The following is a 22,186-nucleotide window of genomic DNA, read 5'->3' on the forward strand; positions in this document are numbered from 1 at the left end:
GTAATTCTCATTTTATGCAATGTGATGACAATCAGATCTTGACTGCAACTTTTCAGTATGCTACTACTACAGAAAATGTATAGCCTTTAACTGTTAAAGAAATAGAATTTTAAGTGTGTCATACGTGGTGATAAGCACTCAACACCATCTGTTATCCTTACCCACCTCAAGAAATTTTTAAAAAGCTCAAGTTTAGAGTTGACCATTTTTTTAATGATTTCAGCTCGCACACTCTGGTGCTGAAGCAACTCCTGATATTATGCTATGTTAGTTCTTATTTAACTTTATTTTTGTTAATTTAATTTCTTCCCTCTTCACATGAAGGCATTGACACATTCTAGGATGCAGTTCCGTGAGCATTGCAACCACAGGAACGTCATCTAAATGGCTATTCTTCATGTGTAAACTTAGACAGTGACTGTCAATGGACTTTATGATCACTGTGATAAGCCTGATCTTGTCCTCACTAAATGTCCTGCATCTTCCAGCACGAATCACTAACTAGCAATCAGGAGTAGGAACCCTATCTAATCTGATCCTTTCCTTCCCTTGTCCAGAGGTACGGAACCCAACTAGTAGTATTCCTACCCCCAGCCTGAATGAGATCAGCTAAATCAGCACAACCCAGGAATGAAACCAAGGCACCTTCCTGATCTTTATGGTTCAGTAGCAGTCAGGCAGGGCTTTTGCTGACTGACCTGTCAAGAACTCAAACTCCTATTAGAATAATAGAATCAGAGAAAACTTACAGCACAGAAGGAGGCCATTCGGCCCATTGTGTCCATGCTGGCTGAAAATGAGCCACCCAGCCTAATCCCATTCACTATTCTAGTATTTCTAAAGCTTTTATTTACATTATACACACACACACACACACACACACACACACACACACACCAACTTTAAACACATATCTTTTCTGCGTCTTCTGAGTTCCATTTTCCATTTTGGATCCACATTGTAAAATTTGATTTGTGGCCGAAAAGCATCTCCAAAGGCCAGTTTTTCAAACCATTCAAGGTCTAGAGTTGTAAAAGGTAACATGGTCACAATCTGGATATAGCTAGGTCAACTTTCAGTGCAATTTTACAGAAGCAGGAGGGGAATGTTGAGGGTGAGGGGAATATTAAAGGGAAGAAGCAGTAAGTGCGAGAAGGACAGTCAATACAGGGATATTTTAGGGAATAATTGGGAGGGGGAGGCCAAAGGGGGATGTTAAGGAGGCAGAGAGGTATGTAATACTTGTTATTCCTGTAGATAGCACTGTGATAAGGGTTTTCAGTGTTGTACTTGTAAACTAACATTACATGACAGACTAACTCATTGTGGGATAGATTTTCACCTTCAGCACCTGGGTAGCATTGCTCACCCTTTATTTCATTCCATTGATTTCAGTTGCAGATAAGGTTAAGATTAGGTTCTGAAGCAATGTATCTCATGGTTGAATCATCTGCCAACACTCTTTTAAGCTCACAAAGAATGGTCACTTGAACAAGGTACACCAGAGGATAACTAGTGCCTATGCAACTGTACTCCAGCAAAATAATCTCTGTGTTCAGGACAGGAGGAAGGGTGAAATTAGCAACAGGCAAAAAATCACGTGAATTGACCAGCTTCTTGGTCACTTGTAAGTTATCTTGTCTGTCTCATTATCACATTGGTATGTGCATCTTTTGTCCTTGTGTATAAGCTCTAAAACAGCTGAATGAAAACCAAAGGGAAAAGAATGATTTTATTGAATAAGTATGGTTGTATATTTTTCTAAGCAGGGCTAACAATTGCAAATATTGCAGTGCTTTAAGCAAACTGTAACTAATCCTTTTAAAAATAAAGATCTTAAAGCTTCATTTGTGTGGGAAAATGAAGCTTTGGTCATCATTCTGGCCAGCAGAAAGATCAAAATGACTATCAGTGGAGGATTGAAATTGCAGCTAGGGAAACTAATCAGAGTTGGGGGAAGCCAGATCAGGGTTGAGGGAGGAGGAAATGGACCAGAACAATTTTCAACTTTGATCTCTAGTGAAAGAACAAAGCCTCACAGCTTCCATCATCACTTGCATACTTTTAAGTTTATTAAGAATCTGTAGTGTCCTTGATGTAAAATGAGATTTTGTAACTTGAATGGTCACACTAACTGATCCAAAAGTCTGGTTGATTTCCCACAACCAAAAATTAAGTCTTCAAGGCATTCCTTATGTGTTGGTCAGAAAGAGATTAGACCCAAGGCTAATCAGCCGAACCAATCAATTATTTTACTTTGTCCTTTTTTTTAAAAAGGAAGGTAAGTGAATAGGGGAGAAAGAACTATTCTCAATAGAAAGAATTCTCCCAAGCTGCATGATGTCAAAAAATGGTACACTATACTTGTACTTTAATTTTTCACTTCCTTCCTAATAGAGACCTACTATTTCAGATTATTACACACAACTGATAGCTTATCTGCTAATGTTAAGGATGAGATTCATTTCTAAAAGGCTCCCATAGAAATCATGCAGCTCTGCATCCAGACTGAACCTTGGGCACTGATTATCTTTTCAACAGATGGAACTAATTTCTGACTATTCCAGGGAATGAGTATTTAAATACTTTCTAAAATAAGATTTCACCATACTCAATCAAAATCCTTCTATAAATCAGACTAATGGCAGTTTCTGATCTTGGTCAAGGTGAAAATTGTACCTGTATACTGCAACAGACGTTGACTTCAGAGATTAATAAGTTAAAGATTTCCTTTTGTCCTTAGATAGTGGAGTATTAGTGGAACAAAAGGCAGTTTTATTTTGAGAGAACGCTGTCGTCAGCTGCTGAATGGTATTGACAGCACTCAATATATACAATATTATAACCGGGAGAATAAGAAGCAATTATGCTTCAGGAAAATAGATATTTAATAGTACTATCAGAAACTTGTCTGTAAACTGGGCAGGAGTGGAAAATAAACATAGGGTTATTGTATTTTTGGGAGGGACAGAATAGGTAAGAAAGGAGGAGGAGTGGCATATTGGCGAAGGAGGGAATACATGCTGTAAAGGACTGATGTACATTTTTTAAAAAAGGTTCAGACAGTCAATATGGTTAGAGATCAAAGATTAAAAAAGGAATTTTTGTGGGGTTGTACTACAGATCCCTGAATAGGAGGGAAACTGAAGAGGAAATCGGTAGGCAGATCAGGGCCATGAGTAGAAATAACAAAATAATTGTTCTAGGAGATTTTAATTACACATTCATTGATTGGGACAGGAGAGGATAAACAGAGAAAAAGGAATTAAATTCCTAAAATGTGTGCAGCACTTATTCCTCAAGCAGTATGCTCATATCTACAAGGGGAGAGGTGTTGCTAGATCTAATTATGAGTAACAAATTAAATCAAGTATTTGAATTAAATGTGGGTCAACACCTTGGGAGTAATACCATAATATGATGAGGTTTAAGGTCCAAATAGAAAGAGAAAAAAATTAGTACAAAAACAAGGACATGAGATTGGAAGAGGCCAGATTTTAGAAAGGTGAGGAGCGAGCTAGTTGAAGTGAGGTGGAAAAAAGAAATTGGCGCACAGGATTGTAGATCAACAATGGGGTGTTCTAAAAAGATTGCATAAGTGCACAATAAATATATACCATTTAAAAAAAAAGACTATGGGGGGCCTCACATGGGATGGCAGTGGACCGGAATGTTTTTTGTGGGCCCAGGAGGACCACTCCTGGTCCTCCTAGTCCAGCAAAAATAAAAACTTAAAATTTCTTCCATTTTTTGAGCAGCCTCCAATGATCCCTTTAAGGACCACTTGATATTGCAATGCCTGGTACAAATGGATGGAGTGTGAGCTGTGAACACTTTCCCCAATTGTACCAAAAAATTGCATTCAGAGTCTACAACCAGTGTAGGACCCCAAGTTGCATATTTAAGCAGCCTCCTGACAGGTGTGCTGCTCATCCATTTATAGGCCTGACTAAAAATTGCACCAGGTGGGCCTTGGCTATCGAAGGGTGGGTGGGGAGGGTGAGGTGCTCTCCCCTTGATTTTCAGCTGCAGTCGCCTTTTTTTGCGCAAGAACCTGGTGACCAGCAGTTGAAAATTGCCCCTACTGTCTTTGTATGAAACCGAGGTCAGTCTGCCTGTTTAGGTTGATTTAAATGATCCCATGGCATTCACTGAAGAAGAGCAGGAAATTCTCATGGTTTTCAGATCAACATCCTCGATCAACCACCACTTCCAACAGCAGATTAAGCGGTCATTAATCTCATTTGGTGTTTGTGACACCTTGCTGTGCATAAAATTGGCTGCAACATTTACCTTCAAAACAACTGTGATTACATTCAAGAGTAAGTCAATCGCTATGAAGTGCCATGGGACATCCTCAGGACCCGAAAGGTGCTATATAAGTGCAAGCTTTTTTTATTCTAAAGGTAAGAATAATAAAATAAAGATTATTAACTTTCAAGAAAGATATCTCCAGAACCTCTTTCCCCGCTCCCCTCAACCCCCCCCCCCCCACCCTTTTAGATTTCCCAGTGCAACGCTTATTCCACAATTCAGTAGGGAAGTGATATTCTCCTAGGCTTTTATTAATGCCTTTCTTGATTCACTTGCTGGATGTGCGTAACAGCATCCTAGCTGATTGTCCCTTTGATTTTTCTTTCCTTAATAAAGAAAGTTTCTGGTCTTCATTTAGTACTTTTCCCTGATTATGACATGCAAGGTCAAGGACTTGTGTTGGAAATCACAGATATGAATTCACATGCTCCTACTTTGTGACACAATGGGGTTGAAATTCTACAGGGATTCTCCCAATCATCCGTCGTCACTTCGGTGGAAGATCCACGGAAACCCCGGTGGAATAGTGTAAATGCCAATAACATCGATTCTGCTGATCTTCCGTCAATGTTATAGCAGGCGATTAGGAGAATCCCTGTGGAATTGCAATCCTAATGTTTAGGAGCTGCTAATGTGGTGTGCTATTATATCACCTTAGATTTTAACCAGCTTTTTAAGTGACACAACAGACACAAGATTTTGTTTAAAAAATTAGGATGGTGAGATTTTTTTTTATCTTCTTACTGATCTTCTCCCCTTCCTTGGGCCATGGGCATTTCTACGGCAGCTTCGCTGATCATATCCTCATCCAATGGCCACACACATGCATTCCAAAGCAGGAAGATTCCATGTTCCTGAGTTAGCTGACCTTAACTGGGGTAGTGGTAGGGGCACTAAAATTTGCCACAGAACCCCTCAGTTACAGAGGGGAAATCCATTTGTGGCCACTATTCAGTAACCAACTGTTTCTAATGGGGTTTCGCAGGGCTCAGTACTAGGTCACTTACCTTTTGTGGTATATATTAATGATTTGGACTTAAATGTAGAGGGCATGATTAAGAAGTTTGCAGATGATACAAAAATTGGCCGTGTGGTTGATAGTGAGGAGGAAAGCTGTAGACTGAAGGACGATATCAGGTGGGCAGAAAAGTGGCAAATGGAATTCAATCCGGAGAAGTGTGAGGGAATGCATTTGGGGAGGGCAAACAAGGCAAGGGAGTACTCAATAAATGGGAGGATACTGAAAGGTGTAGAGGAAGAGAGGGACCTTTGAATGCATTTCCACAGATCCATGAAGGGAGCAGAACAGGTAGATAAGGTGGTTAGGAAGGCATATGGAATACTTTCCTTTATTAGCCGAGGCATAGAATATATTTTTTTTATTCGTTCATGGGATGTGGGCGTCGCTGGCGAGGCCGGCATTTATTGCCCATCCCTAATTGCCCTTGAGAAGGTGGTGGTGAGCCGCCTTCTTGAACTGCTGCAGTCCATGTGGTGACGGTTCTCCCACAGTGCTGTTAGGAAGGGAGTTCCAGGATTTTGACCCAGCGACGATGAAGGAACGGCGATATATTTCCAAGTCGGGATGGTGTGTGACTTGGAGGGGAACGTGCAGGTGGTGTTGTTCCCATGTGCCTGCTGCTCTTGTCCTAGGTGGTAGAGGTTGTGGGTTTGGGAGGTGCTGTGGAAAAAGCCTTGGCGAGTTGCTGCAGTGCATCCTGTGGATGGTACATACTGCAGCCACTGTGCGCCGGTGGTGAAGGGAGTGAATGTTTAGGGTGGTGGATGGGGTGCCAATCAAGCGGGCTGCTTTATCTTGGTTGGTGTCGAGCTTCTTGAGTGTTGTTGGAGCTGCACTCATCAAAGCAAGTGGAGAGTATTCCATCACACTCCTGACTTGTGCCTTGTAGATGGTGGAAAGGCTTTGGGGAGTCAGGAGGTGAGACACTCACCGCAGAATACCCAGCCTCTAACCTGCTCTCGTAGCCACAGTATTTATATGGCTGGTCCAGTTAAGTTTTTGGTCAATGGTGACCCCCAGGATGTTGATGGTGGGGGACTCGGCGATGGTAATGGCATTGAATATCAAGGGGAGGTGGTTAGACTCTCTCTTGTTGGAGATGGTCATTGTCTGGCACATATCTGACGCGAATGTTACTTGCCATTTATGAGCCCAAGCTGGATGTTGTCCAGGTCTTGCTGCATGTGGGCTCGGACTGCTTCATTATTTGAGGGGTTGCGAATGGAACTGAACACTGTGCAATCATCAGCGAACATCCACATTTCTGACCTTATGATGTAGGGAAGGTCATTGATGAAGCAGCTGAAGATGGTTGGGCCTAGGACACTGCCCTGAGGAATTCCTGCAGCAATGTCCTGGGGCTGAGATGATTGGCCTCCAACAACCATTGCCATCTTCCTTTGTGCTAGGTATGACTCCAGCCACTGGAGAGTTTTCCCCCTGATTCCCATTGACTTCAATTTTACTAGGGCTCCTTGGTGCCACACTTAGTCAAATGCTGCCTTGATGTCAAGGGCAGTCACTCTCACCTCACCTCTGGAATTCAGCTCTTTTGTCCATGTTTGGACCAAGGCTGTAATGAGGTCTGGAGCCAAGTGGTCCTGGCGGAACCCAAACTGAGCAGGTTATTGGTGAGTAAGTGCCACTTGATAGCACTGTCGACGACACCTTCCATCACTTTGCTGATGATTGAGAGTAGACTGATGGGGCGGTAATTGGCTGGATTGGATTTGTCCTACTTATTGTGGACAGGACATACCTGGGCAATTTTCCACATTATCGGGTAGATGCCAGTGGTGTAGCTGTACTGGAACAGTTTGGCTAGAGGTGCAGCTAGTTCTGGAGCACAAGTCTTCAGCACTACAGCTGGGATGTTGTCGGGGCCCATAGCCTTTGCTGTATCCAGTGCACTCAGACGTTTCTTGATATCACGTGGAGTGAATCGAATTGGCTGAAGACTGGCTTCTGTGATGGTGGGGATATCGGGAGGAGGCCGAGATGGATCAGCCACTTGGCACTTCTGGCTGAAGATGGTTGCCAAACGCTTCAGCCTTGTCTTTTGCACTCATGTGCTGGACTCCGCCATCATTGAGGATGGGAATGTTTGCAGAGCCTCCTCCTCCCGTTAGTTGTTTAATTGTCCACCACCATTCACGACTGGATATGGCAGGACTGCAGAGCTTTGATCTGATCCATTGGTTGTGGAATCGCTTAGCTCTGTCCATAGAATTTTGCTTCTGCTGTTTAGCATGCATGTCGTCCTGAGTTGTAGCTTCACCAGGTTGGCACCTCATTTTTAGTTACGCCTGGTGCTGCTCCTGGCATGCTCTTCTACACTCCTCATTGAACCAGGGTTGATCCCCTGGCTTGTTGGTAATGGTAGAGTGAGGAATATGCTGGGCCATGAGGTTACAGATTGTGCTGGAATACAATTCTGCTGCTGTTAATGGCCCACAGCGCCTCATGGATGCCCAGTTTTGAGTTGCTAGATCTGTTCTGAATCTATCCCATTTAGCACGGTGGTAGTGCCACACAACACGTTGGATAGTGTCCTCAGTGCGAAGATGGGACTTCGCCTCAACGAGGACTGTGCGGTGGTCTCTCCTACCAATACTGTCATGGACAGATGCATTTGCGACAGGTAGATTGGTGAGGATGAGGTCAAGTAAGTTTTTCCCTCGTGTTGGTTCGCTCACCACCTGCTGCAGGCCCAGTCTGGCAGTTATGTCCTTCAGGACTTGGCCAGCTCGGTCCGTAGTGGTGCTACCGAGCCACTCTTGGTGATGGACATTGAAGTCCCCCACCCAGAGTACATTTTGTGCCCTTGCTACCCTCAGTGCTTCTCAACATGGAGGAGGACTGATTCATCAGCTGAGGGAGGACAGTAGGTGGTAATCAGCAGGAGGTTTCCTTGCCCATGTTTGACCTGATGCCATGAGATTTCATAGGGTCGCAGAGTCAATGTTGAGGACTCCCTGGGCCACTCCCTCCTGACTGTATATCACTGTACCGCCACCTCTGGTGAGTCTGTCCTGCCGGTGGGACAGGACATACCCAAGGATGGTGATGGAAGAGTCTGGGACATTGGCTGAAAGGTATGATTCTGTGAGTATGGCTATGTCAGGCTGTTGCTTGACTAGTCTGTGGGATAGTTCTCCCAATTTTGGCATAAGTCCCCAGATGTTAGTGAGGAGAACTTTGCAGGGTCGATCTGGGCTTGGTTTGCCGTTAGTCATGTCCGGTGCCTAGTGGTCTGTCCGGTTTTATTCTTATTATGACTTTTGGTAGTGAGATTTTACAACTGAGTGGCTTGCGGGGCCTTTCAGAGGGCAGTTAAGAATCAACCATCATTGCTGTGGGTCTGGAGTCACATATAGGCCAGACCGGGTAATGGACAACAGGTTTCCTTCCCTTAAGGGCATTAGTGAACCAGATGGGCTTTTACAACAATCCGGTAGTATCATGGCCACCATTACTGATACTAGTATTTTAATTCCAGATTTTTATTTAATTAATTGAATTTAAATTCACCAGCTGCTGTGGCAAGATTTGAACTTATGAACTCCGGATTTTCGTCCAGGCCTCTGGATTATTAGTCTAGTAACATAACCACTATGCTACCGTACTCTGAGGGCAGGGAGGTTATGCTGGAACTGTATAAAACACTGGTTAGACCACAGCTTGAGTACTGTTTGTAGTTCTGGTCACCACATTACAGGAAGGATGTAATTGCACTAGAGAGGATACAGAGGAGATTTACGAGGATGTTGCCAGGACTGGAGAATTTTAGCTGTGAGGAAAGATTGGATAGGCTGGGGTTGTTCTCTTTGGAACAGAGGAGGCTGAGGGGTGATTTAGTTGAGGTATACAAAATTATGAGGGGCTTAAATAGAGTAGATAGGAAGGACCTATTTCCCTTAGCAGAGAGGTCAATAACCAGGGGGCATAGATTTAAAGTGATTGGTAGAAGGATTAGAGGGGAGCTGAGGAAAATTCTTTTCACCCAGAGGGTGGTGGGGGTCTGGAACTCACTGCCTGAAGGGTGGTAGAGGCAGAAACCCTCAACTATTTAAAAAGTACCTGGATGTTCACCTGAAGTGCCGTGACCTACAAGGCTACAGACCAAGTGCTGGAAAGTGGGGTTAGGCTGGGTAGCCCAATTTCGGCCAGCGTGGACATGATGGGCCAAGTGGCCTCCTTCTGTGCTGTAAATTTTCTATGATTTTATGAGTCTAACCCCTGTTGCATGTGCAAGTGTGAATGTTGGGCAAAAACAAGAACGGGGTTAATTGTGATACCCCTTACATCTGAAGTAAAAACAATTAAAAGTTGATTTGCCAAGTCGTCAGTTGGTGCCAACCTGTATTAGAAAATTGTGGAGATATTTCCCCACTTTCCTGATACAAGCTGGGGGTGAGCAAGGGCTCAGAAAGTCTACCCTTCACTGTTAAGGCTCACACATAAATAACCACCATTTGGGAGAATGCTGTCTGCGGAACTCATAGAATCATAGAACGATAGAAAGTTACAGCACAGAAGGAGGTCATTCGGCCCATCGTGTCCGTGCCAGCCAAAAAAAAGCTATCCAGCTTAATCCCACTTTCCAGCACGTGGTCTGTAGCCCTGTAGGTTACATCACTTCAAGTGCACATCCAATGTACCCCAGTATCCCAGGAATTATACCCCAAAAAGGAACATAGGAACAGGTGTAGGCCATTCAGCCCCTCAAGCCTGTTCCACCATTCAATTAGATCATGGCTGATCTGTATCTTAACTCCATTTATCCACCTTGATTCTATATCCCTTAATATCCTTGCCTAACAAAAATCTATCAATCTCAATTTTGAAATTTTCAATTGACCCCCAGCCTCAACAGGTTTTTGAGGGTAAGAGTTCCAGATTTCCACTACCCTTTGTGCGAAGAAGTGCTTTTTGACATCACCCATGAATGGCCTAGCTCTAATTTTAAAATTATGCCTCCTTGTTCTGGACTTCCTCACCAGTGGAAATAGTTTCTCTCTTGCTACCCTATCAAATTCTTTAATCATCTTAAACACCTCAATTAGATCACCCCTTAATCTTCTATACTCAAGGGAATACAAGCCTAGTCTACGCAACCTGGCCTCATAATTTAACCCTTTTAGCCCCGGTATCATTCTGGTGAATCTGCGCTGCACCCCCTCCAAGGCCAATATATCCTTCCTGAGGTGCAGTGCCCAGAACTGAACACAGTACTCCGGATGTATCTAACCAGAGCTTTATACAACTGTTACATAACTTCCACCCCTTTGTAAGGAGAGATTCTTGAGGAGTAGCTTTCTCCAGTTCTTTTCCATTTCATGTCATGCCATTTTCACGTTCTTGGCTGCCAGTGCTTGTAGCAGGGTGAGTCATCCAGATTGTGGGAGGCACCGACTGGTGCTCCACTGGCCCTGTTGCTTAGCAAAAGATATCAACAAAGCTAGTTGCAACTCAATGCTCTTTTGTGACAATCAGCTCTGCTCAGGTTCACCATGAAGCCAGGAGTGCTTCAAAATCTCTAAAAACAAAATTGTATTCTTGTAAAACACAAATTTTGTGCATCAATAATTATTTAAGATGACAATCAATTCCCTGCCTTCTGTTTCTAATTAACCTCCAATCCACCATCTGAAGAAAGACTCCACTCAAGTGGAAACTGCATGCTTTCAAATGCCATTCAGACCTTTAGATCCTGAGGAGTTTGACAAAATCAGACAGAAAGCAAGCACTGCCTGGACTGGAGAACATGAGAATCGATTAAGAAGTGTAACCACTTATACAGCAGAACACAGAAAAAAACAGCTGGATGAACCAACCCAGAACCGGGTCCGACCGAACTCCCCAACCAGACTACACAGACCCCATCCACCAGAGTAAGGAATAATTTCAGAACCATTAACAACATTTAAGGTGCAGTTTTTAAACAATAGTTAGAACGCCGATGGAATTGTTTACTAAAGCATTCTGGGAATAAAATAATACAGTATTTAATATAGTAACATGTAACTTCCCCGTTACTGCTGCTTTTGGATAAAGCAATGATCCAGATAGTTAAAATATAATTTTTATATTAATTATTAAGTGTTACAGATCATATTAACTTTGGAAAGTGGTTCAATTAAACAGGTATCTTAAGTAATTAAAGGAACTGAGCAAAACCTAGTGACCTACATTAACGCAAAGTGGGTTATCCTGAAGAGTAATTGTGAAAATTACCAGTGTACCCTCTTGATGGTACACTGGTAATTTACAACCATAACCGTATAGGAGATATTTTCATTGTTATGAATATGTTCAGCCTGAACATTTTGCACCATCATGATTTGCACAAAAAAGACATTGAGACAAAAACTAGAAAGTATTTTAAATTTGTGAATCAAATAATGAATTCATCTTGATCAAATATCCTATAATCGTAAAATTAAATCCCTGTGAAGTGGCAGAACACAGTTTTGTGTCCTTCAATCCCCACTGTGCTGAGTTAGCTGACTTCAGTCTAGCAGTGGTAGAAGGGCTACTGTTGGCTTCAGCACCCTTGCAAATGGGAGTGGAAAAATTGGCCAGGGTCCCCACTCTTGATTGCTCACCAGTGTCGCCTCCTGGAAGACAGACAAGGTCAGGATTGGGCTTGGCTATGATGCCCTCTATAGTTCAATAACCTGCCAACACTGGGGCCCTGAATTTCCGTGGGGCCAGAGGTGTACTTCCAATTTGAACAGGAGTGCAGTGTAGCCTCAGGGAAATCAGACAGAACCCAGATATGCCAGGTGCCAGCCCAGGCTGTGAATTTCTAACAGAGCCTAGGGGAGAAGAACCTCTATCAATCCCAAACATGGCCCATGACTAGAGAAGGCAGAGCTGAAGAGAGTGAATTCCCACACCAGGAGTTTTCTTGGCTCTGGCTCCTCTAACATCTCAGCGGCCCATACTTCATGAGGAGCCTGGCAAAGAGATCATTTGAGTAGCAGAGCCCACCTGGGTTCTGGCCTGCACCTCCAATTAAAATCCCAACTCCATTTGTAATATTGGCCCCCTTATAAAGGGAGTTGAATTGAAAAATGTTTTTTTTGCAGTGGCACTAGCTGCCAAAAGAGCAGCTTGTCAGCACCTCTTCCCCTGCCCCAGGCATGTGCCAAAAACGTGCCCACTGTGGTGTGAACACCAGCCATTAGCATGCAAATGAAATGACCTTTCTCTGACTCCAGATTCTATGGTAGGATCAGAAGTTGAGTTTACTGGCACCCATTCTGCCAGTAAGATGGGACCAAGGATTTTCAACCCCATACTTTCTAGCATGGGCGTAGCCAAACATTTGTAGCGTATACACAGGCATACACTTTTTAAGTGCTCAAAATAGGCTCCGCACCCTCACTTGCCTTGCTACTGCACCGGCCTTGCCAGCGACACCCACGTCCCAAGAATGAATAAAAAGGAACTGTTACTCTGGCCACTTGCTGCTCCAGGAATGAAATGCACCTGTTGCAGGAATTCTCATGATAGTTTTGCGAGATCATAAATCCTGATCACAGGAATACCATGAAGATTCTTCCCCACAGCAGCATTTCATCCCTGGAGCACCAGGAGGTAGGATTGGGGAGCAGCACTGAGAGAGAAGGGAAGGAGAATACCAGTGGGACCCGAGGGAATGAAAAGTACCAGGGGGAACTCAGGGAAGGTTAGGGGATGTCTGGAGGAACTGAGGTATGGGGAGGAGAGGAGGAGTGGGGTGAAGGGGGATGAATTGTATCAGCATTTACTGAGTGAAAGGCTGGAGGCTAAAATGTGGCAGCAGCAACTGAGAAAGTGGAAGGTGCAAGAAGAAAGTGAGGGAGCAAAGGGATGAAAGATGCCAACATGAACTGGGAGGGGGGTGAGTGCTGGTGTGAACTGAAGGAGGAGAAGAGGAGGTTAGAGAGAGAGCCTCTGTAAACTGGAGCGAGATAGTTTGAGAGAGAGAGTGCCCATGTTATTTTGGGAAGATGGATAGAGGGAGCGGGGTGGTTCTGTAAAGGGATAGAGTGACAACTGAGGCAGTCTTTGCAGATATGATGCTTTGGTTGGTCCCTCGGAAATGGATAAACCTAAATATAAAAAACAGTATGCATAATTTTAATGTAGAAATGCAAAATGTATCTGGGAAAGCATGCCCCACATCACCACCTTCCCAGAAATATGTGCATCAGTGGGTCTGTGTGTGTGCGGGAATGACATTTGAAAGAAGTGTGTACTATTTTAGACTTGCTGTTTACGTCTATTCTGTTGAGGCTCACACATGCTTTGCTGTGTTGGGTAAGTCAGTAACTGTTGGGATCGAGCTTATTGTAAATAAACTTTTGAGTTTAAAGGAATATCTCGTATAAATATTGACAAATAAAGGAAAACCTTTTCGAATAATAAGATCCTGAAAATAGCAAACAAATTTTGAAAATCAATATGATAAAATAATCTATCATGTTCTATTTGTTTTTTTGTGCCCTTCTAACCCTCAGACTAAATAATGGACTTTAAATTAGATGTGTAGATAAGAAAGCTCATAGAGGAGAGGAAGCTTTCATGTGTTGGAGTGATCGCTCAATACATGAACACTGTCCGGGTAACATAGGTTTTCTTATACATGAGCCGGACAGACGGGATCGACAAGCTTAAACAAGACACTGGGCTCGATATTAATGCAGAGCTGGGATCTGAGCGGGGGCAGGTGAAAGAGGGGATAGGCAATAGCCGACACAAAATGTGGAAGATCGTGGGATGCTTGGGAATGTCCGATTTCAACAGGGATGCCTCATTATAATTTTACTTCCGGGTTCTGCATCTCCAATGCGCGTGAGCGGGCGTGATGCAGACTCGCTTGACATAATTTCACCTCAATATTTAAAGGGCCACTTCACAGATGGAATTTGGAGGAGTTGGGTGCATTGTGTGAAATGAAGTGGAAGTAGCAATGGAATCAAGGAGACCAAAGGCTGCGCCCCAATTTAATGAGGCATCCCTTGATGTACTGCTGGGTGCAGTAAGGGCGAGAAAAGAGGTCCTGTTCCCTAGTAATAGAAAAAAAAACCTGCTACCATGATGAAGAAGGCATGGCTGGAGGTGGCTGTAGAGGTGAACAGCAGGAGTGTTGTGATGAGAAGGTGGATCCAGTGCAGGAAGCGTTTTAATGACCTAACCAGGTCAGGAAAGATGCACAAATTTGCAGATTCACCTACATCCTGTATTGCATCCCCTTTCACTCTATCTTGTCAAGCATATTCCATTCACATCACTCCTCGCACCCATTTAAGTTTTAGCAGCACACATCATTCCATTTCAATCCATTTCCTCACCTCCCTCTTCCTCCATCCACCACTGCCACTCACCCCAATCCTTATTTAACATGATCCCATCTCAGTCAACTCCCCCAATTCTTAACACACGTCCTCAAATGCATGCCAGTGACAATCGTGATGCATCTGCCTAATAGTCACCCTCACCGAATGCAATGCATCCATCAGATGCACACAAGTCTTACAGCCATTCATAGGTCTATCATGCCCCATTGCAGGAGAAAAGAGCCCAAAATACAAGGGAGAGGGAGAAGACCGGAGGCAGACCGCCACAGATCATGGAGCTCACAAATGCCGAGCAGAAGGCTCTGGAGATAAGCGACATGTTAACCTCCCTGAGCCTCGGAGATGGCGAGACTCAGACTCCACTGCTGCAGGGTGACAGAATTAATTCTCTCCGACCCACATCTCAAACAAGACTTAGTCATCTGACTTGAATTCAGCACCGAATGAAATATGATCACTGTAATCATGTGCATTTCGACATTTGTACATTCCCATGACTAAATCATATCCATCGTTTCTTTCCTCCAGGGACATCACGTGAAGAACAGCAGCCCCTGCTCTTTGGTGATGAGGATTCCTCAGAGGAGCTTATTCCTGCTGAGGGTGCACCATCACAGGACAGGTGCAAGCAAGGCACCAGCGCAGATATGAGCAGTGGGTGGTGGGTCCTGTTAGACAGTTAGGTGGGATGTCACCTGGTGAATCACATGGCACAAGTGACCACGAGCAGAGAGTGGTGGCAGGGACAGCTGTGGAGAGTCCTTGTCGGATGGCGCAGACCTCTCCAATCTCTGCTCAGCTGGAAAGAGATGCTGAACCCGGGGGGCCATCAGTGAAAAGGAGAATGATAGAGGGTCGGCTGCAAATGTGCGAGATATTGGCAATCCTGCCAGACACACTTTCCTCAATCTCCCAGAGGATGGGAGGAGCCCAGTTCAAACATTTGTGGATTGATGTCTCAGGCCATTGCGAGGATGTCTTCCATTGAGAGATTGGCCTCTTCTGTGGAACTTGAATCGCGGCACACTAATCAGTCCCCGCAGGCCCTGACCATGGCCTTCCAAGGCATCACTGTTCCAAGCTGCTCTCCAGCAGAGAGGCAGGAGTGATGTGCCGCTGGCCCAGGACAATGGTGATAGAGGAGATGAAAGTGGGAACTCCTCTTAAAGCGCTCCCACGTCTCACCCATTGCTTCCCCCCACCCTGCCCTCCTCAACCCAATACCCGACATGTTTCCTTCTATCCCGTTGGCTCAGTTGGCTCGTGCACAGGTGCAGGTGGAATAGTCTTTGGCAGGGTCCTCACAGGCTCCAACACCCAGAGGTCATCGGCCACCGGCACCTCAGAAGTCAGAGCAGGGATCAGAGCAGACTGTCACTGCCTCTGCTGAAGACACGGGGATTACACCACTTAGGAGTGCTAGGGAAAGCAAAAGAAAAGCTTTGTAGTTCACCGAGGGTGTGCACATGGGTGTTTATGTAAATGTTTTGTAAGTATCTTTAATTTGTTGAGACACATAAAATGTAATAATTTGCACCACTTTCCTGTGTTCCCCATTCCAGTGGCAAAAAATTGAGAGCAGTGATGACTTTCACAGCCACTGGTAGTGCATAGCTGCCACGTCCAGCTCGTAGGAGGCTGCAGATGTCTGCGACCACCTGACGTGACAGTCTCAGCCTTCGGGAGCACTGCTCTTCCGAGAGGTCAAGGAAGTTGAGCCTCTGTCTGTAGACCCTGTAAGGTGGGTAGTGTCTCCTGTGACCTCGACCCCTCTATTGCTCCCCTCTCTGCTGGCCACCTGCAGCTCGCTCCACAACATGCCCTTGCTGCTGATGATGATTATCTTCCTCATCCAAAGTCCTAATAAAAGCAGCCGTGTGCCACCCATCGTGATCTTCTCTGTCTGAACATCTCCAAACTCTACAAATAAGTGTCTTACAACAAGTACTCTCAACAAACTGTTTCCCAGAGGGAACTGAGAAAGCAGCTGTGAGCACTGATCCTTTATTCAGATCAGGACTCCTGACCTGTGACCATCCCGATAAAGTGCCACTCAATCTCGCCTCCGTTTCACTGACGAGGAAACCCATGCAGAAGGCGTAAATTTCAAATCGCTGCCAAAATCTCATGAATGGAGTCCATTTAAATATGCTAATTACGGACCTGCCTCTTGAGAGCAGGTTACTCGGACGCCCCAATATCTGCCATGGTAAAACGGAAACGGGCATGTACCATTGACGTTCCGTGAATTTGATGATTTAACCCCTCCCCCACACCCCGGACCCTCTCCTGCCCATTGTGGGAGGGTTAATATCGACCCAGCTGTGTTATTTTTTAAATCTTCAAAAGTACTTAACTTTTAAAAATTAAGATAAAGTACTATTGGGGAGTTTAGTTTGTTTGGTGAGCACTGTACATTGTTTCAAACAAAACTTGTTTTCTAGAACATTTGTCATTCAAGTACTTAGTAAAAACACAAATGGAGAACACTTAAATAGTTGTGTTCCCTATAGCTACTCGATATGAGTGGGAATTTGGGAGGAGGCAATTAGTGTATGCTTTATGCTGGAGGGATTAGTGACTGGAGGCTGAATGTCTGATTCTCAATTTAGTTGGCGATGGAGCCAAATTATTCACGTGGTCTTTTATATTAAAACATACATTTATATTTGTGAGCACAAGTCACCAATGCCAAATAGTACAACAGTTAAACCCTTAGCAACAGAAGGGAAAGCATATTAGGTAGATTGAGCAAGTTTAAGCTGAGTAAGACTCCAGGCTCTGACAACTTATGGTTGCTGGTGGAGTTAGCCAGGACAATTTCAAATCCTCTCTTTGTTATCTTTCAAAGAAAATAGCAAATGTGATTGCTACCTTTAATAAAAAGAGTAAGAGATGAACTATCAAATTGCAGACCCGTGAGCCTTACTGTAGTTGTGAGGATAGTTTTTGAAACTTTGATCATGGAGATAGCATAAGAGATCATTAGAGAAAGGAAAGAGGCTGGTTAGAAAAAGAACAGGGGCTGATTAGAGAAAGAACAGGGACTGGTTAGAGAACGGACAAGGGGCTGGTTAGAGAAAGGACAGGGGCTGGTTAGAGAAAGGACAAGAGGCTGGTTAGAGAAAGGACAGGGGCTGATTAGAGAAAGAACAGGGACTGGTTAGAGAACGGACAAGGGGCTGGTTAGAGAAAGGACAAGGGGCTGGTTAGAGAAAGGACAGGGGCTGGTTAGAGAAAGGACAAGAGGCTGGTTAGAGAAAGGACAGGGGCTGATTAGAGAAAGAACAGGGACTGGTTAGAGAACGGACAAGGGGCTGGTTAGAGAAAGGACAAGGGGCTGGTTAGAGAAAGGACAGGGGCTGGTTAGAGAACGGACAAGGGGCTGGTTAGAGAAAGAACAGGGGCTGATTAGAGAAAGAACAGGGACTGGTTAGAGAAAGAACAGGGACTGGTTAGAGAAAGGACAGGGGCTGATTAGAGAAAGAACAGGGACTGGTTAGAGAAAGAACAGGGGCTGATTAGAGAAAGAACAGGGACTGGTTAGAGAAAGAACAGGGACTGGTTAGAGAAAGGACAGGGGCTGATTAGAGAAAGAACAGGGACTGGTTAGAGAAAGAACAGGGGCTGGTTAGAGAACGGACAAGGGGCTGGTTAGAGAAAGGACAGGGGCTGATTAGTGAAAGAACAGGGACTGGTTAGAGAAAGGACAGGGGCTGATTAGAGAAAGAACAGGGACTGGGTAGAGAACGGACAAGGGGCTGGTTAAAGAAAGAACAGGGACTGGTTAGAGAACGGTCAAGGGGCTGGTTAGAGAAAGAACAGGGGCTGATTAGAGAAAGAACAGGGACTGGTTAGAGAAAGAACAGGGACTGGTTAGAGAAAGGACAGGGGCTGATTAGAGAAAGAACAGGGACTGGTTAGAGAAAGGACAGGGGCTGATTAGAGAAAGAACAGGGACTGGTTAGAGAAAGAACAGGGACTGGTTAGAGAAAGAACAGGGACTGGTTAGAGAACGGACAAGGGGCTGGTTAGAGAAAGGACAGGGGCTGGTTAGAGAAAGGACAAGAGGCTGGTTAGAGAAAGGACAGGGGCTGATTAGAGAAAGAACAGGGACTGGTTAGAGAACGGACAAGGGGCTGGTTAGAGAAAGGACAGGGGCTGGTTAGAGAAAGAACGGGGGCTGGTTAGAGAAAGAACAGGGACTGGTAAGAGAACGGACAAGGGGCTGGTTAGAGAAAGAACAGGGGCTGGTTAGAGAACGGACAAGAGGCTGGTTAGAGAAAGGACAGGGGCTGGTTAGAGAACGGACAGGGGCTGGTTAGAGAACGGACAGGGGCTGGTTAGAGAACGGACAAGGGGCTGGTTAGAGAAAGGACAGGGGCTGGTTAGAGAAAGAACAGGGGCTGGTTAGAGAAAGAACAGGGGCTGGTTAGAGAACGGACAAGAGGCTGGTTAGAGAAAGGACAGGGGCTGGTTAGAGAAAGGACAGGGGCTGGTTAGAGAACGGACAGGGGCTGGTTAGAGAACGGACAAGGGGCTGGTTAGAGAAAGGACAGGGGCTGGTTAGAGAACGGACAGGGGCTGGTTAGAGAACGGACAGGGGCTGGTTAGAGAACGGACAAGAGGCTGATTAGAGAACGGACAGGGGCTGGTTAGAGAACGGTCAAGGGGCTGGTTAGAGAAAGAACAGGGGCTGATTAGAGAAAGAACAGGGACTGGTCAGAGAAAGAACAGGGACTGGTTAGAGAAAGGACAGGGGCTGATTAGAGAAAGAACGGGGACTGGTTAGAGAACGGACAAGGGGCTGGTTAGAGAAAGGACAGGGGCTGGTTAGAGAAAGGACAGGGGCTGGTTAGAGAACGGACAAGGGGCTGGTTAGAGAAAGGACAGGGGCTGGTTAGAGAACGGACAAGAGGCTGGTTAGAGAAAGGACAGGGGCTGGTTAGAGAACGGACAGGGGCTGGTTAGAGAACGGACAGGGGCTGGTTAGAGAAAGGACAAGAGGCTGGTTAGAGAAAGGACAGGGGCTGGTTAGAGAACGGACAGGGGCTGGTTAGAGAAAGGACAGGGGTTGATTAGAGAAAGGACAGGGGCTGGTTAGAGAACGGACAGGGGCTGGTTAGAGAAAGGACAGGGGCTGATTAGAGAAAGAACAGGGACTGGTTAGAGAACGGACAAGGGGCTGGTTAGAGAAAGGACAGGGGCTGGTTAGAGAAAGGACAGGGGCTGGTTAGAGAAGGGACAAGGGGCTGGTTAGAGAAAGGACAGGGGCTGGTTAGAGAACGGACAAGGGGCTGGTTAGAGAAAGGACAGGGGCTGGTTAGAGAAAGGACAGGTGCTGATTAGAGAAAGAACAGGGACTGGTTAGAGAACGGACAAGGGGCTGGTTAGAGAAAGGACAGGGGCTGGTTAGAGAAAGGACAGGGGCTGGTTAGAGAACGGACAAGGGGCTGGTTAGAGAAAGGACAGGGGCTGGTTAGAGAACGGACAAGAGGCTGGTTAGAGAAAGGACAGGGGCTGGTTAGAGAACGGACAGGGGCTGGTTAGAGAACGGACAGGGGCTGGTTAGAGAACGGACAAGGGGCTGGTTAGAGAAAGGACAGGGGCTGGTTAGAGAAAGAACAGGGCTGGTTAGATAAAGGACAGGGGCTGGTTAGAGAACGGACAAGAGGCTGGTTAGAGAAAGGACAGGGGCTGGTTAGAGAAAGGACAGGGGCTGGTTAGAGAACGGACAGGGGCTGGTTAGAGAACGGACAAGGGGCTGGTTAGAGAAAGGACAGGGGCTGGTTAGAGAACGGACAGGGGCTGGTTAGAGAACGGACAGGGGCTGGTTAGAGAACGGACAAGAGGCTGATTAGAGAACGGACAGGGGCTGGTTAGAGAAAGGACAGGGGCTGGTTAGAGAACGGACAGGGGCTGGTTAGAGAACGGTCAGGGGCTGGTTAGAGAACGGACAAGGGGCTGGTTAGAGAACGGACAGGGGCTGGTTAGAGAAAGGACAGGGGCTGATTAGAGAACGGACAGGGGCTGGTTAGAGAAAGGACAAGGGGCTGATTAGAGAACGGACAGGGGCTGGTTAGAGAACGGACAGGGGCTGGTTAGAGAACGGACAAGAGGCTGATTAGAGAACGGACAAGGGGCTGTTTAGAGAACGGACAAGGGGCTGGTTAGAGAACGGACAAGGGGCTGGTTAGAGAACGGACAAGGGGCTGATTAGAGAACGGACAAGGGGCTGATTAGAGAACGGACAGGGGCTGGTTAGAGAACGGACAGGGGCTGGTTAGAGAACGGACAAGAGGCTGATTAGAGAACGGACAAGGGCTGTTTAGAGAACGGACAAGAGGCTGATTAGAGAACGGACAAGGGGCTGTTTAGAGAACGGACAAGGGGCTGGTTAGAGAACGGACAAGGGGCTGGTTAGAGAACGGTCAGGGGCTGGTTAGAGAAGGGTCAGGGGCTGGTTAGAGAACGGTCAGGGGCTGGTTAGAGAACGGACAGGGGCTGGTTAGAGAACGGACAGGGGCTGGTTAGAGAACGGACAGGGGCTGGTTAGAGAATGGACAGGGGCTGGTTAGAGAACGGACAAGAGGCTGATTGGAGAACGGACAGGGGCTGGTTAGAGAAAGGACAGGGGCTGGTTAGAGAACGGACAGGGGCTGGTTAGAGAACGGAGAGGGGCTGGTTAGAGAAAGGACAAGGGGCTGATTAGAGAACGGACAGGGGCTGGTTAGAGAACGGACAGGGGCTGGTTAGAGAACGGACAGGGGCTGGTTAGAGAACGGACAAGAGGCTGATTAGAGAACGGACAGGGGCTGATTAGAGAACGGACAGGGGCTGGTTAGAGAAAGAACAGGGGCTGATTAGAGAAAGAACAGGGACTGGTTAGAGAAAGAACAGGGACTGGTTAGAGAAAGGACAGGGGCTGATTAGAGAAAGGACAGGGGCTGATTAGAGAAAGAACAGGGACTGGTTAGAGAACGGACAAGGGGCTGGTTAGAGAAAGAACAGGGGCTGGTTAGAGAACGGACAGGGGCTGGTTAGAGAACGGACAAGAGGCTGATTAGAGAACGGACAGGGGCTGATTAGAGAACGGACAGGGGCTGATTAGAGAACGGACAGGGGCTGGTTAGAGAAAGAACAGGGGCTGATTAGAGAAAGAACAGGGACTGGTTAGAGAAAGAACAGGGACTGGTTAGAGAAAGGACAGGGGCTGATTAGAGTAAGAACAGGGACTGGTTAGAGAACGGACAAGGGGCTGGTTAGAGAAAGAACAGGGACTGGTTAGAGAACGGTCAAGGGGCTGGTTAGAGAAAGAACAGGGGCTGATTAGAGAAAGAACAGGGACTGGTTAGAGAAAGAACAGGGACTGGTTAGAGAAAGGACAGGGGCTGATTAGAGAAAGAACAGGGACTGGTTAGAGAACGGACAAGGGGCTGGTTAGAGAAAGGACAGGGGCTGGTTAGAGAAAGGACAGGTGCTGATTAGAGAAAGAACAGGG

At 45.9% G+C, this 22,186-nt stretch overlaps 1 protein-coding gene across 2 annotated transcripts in view; it reads left to right on the forward strand.

Annotated features, from left to right (window-relative positions):
• The first annotated feature begins 10,834 nt into the window (after positions 1 to 10,834).
• Positions 10,835 to 22,186, forward strand: part of LOC137299591 (uncharacterized) — a 62,412-nt gene continuing 51,060 nt past the window's right edge. For both annotated transcript variants that reach the window (XM_067968477.1, XM_067968565.1), the window contains exon 1: positions 10,835 to 11,229. In XM_067968477.1, the coding sequence (XP_067824578.1) occupies positions 11,027 to 11,229 (203 nt within the window). In that variant the 5' untranslated portion in view covers positions 10,835 to 11,026. The remainder of the gene's footprint in view (positions 11,230 to 22,186) is intronic.

This window comes from Heptranchias perlo, chromosome 1 (assembly GCF_035084215.1).
Source record: "Heptranchias perlo isolate sHepPer1 chromosome 1, sHepPer1.hap1, whole genome shotgun sequence".
Classification (NCBI taxonomy): Eukaryota; Metazoa; Chordata; class Chondrichthyes; order Hexanchiformes; family Hexanchidae; genus Heptranchias; species Heptranchias perlo.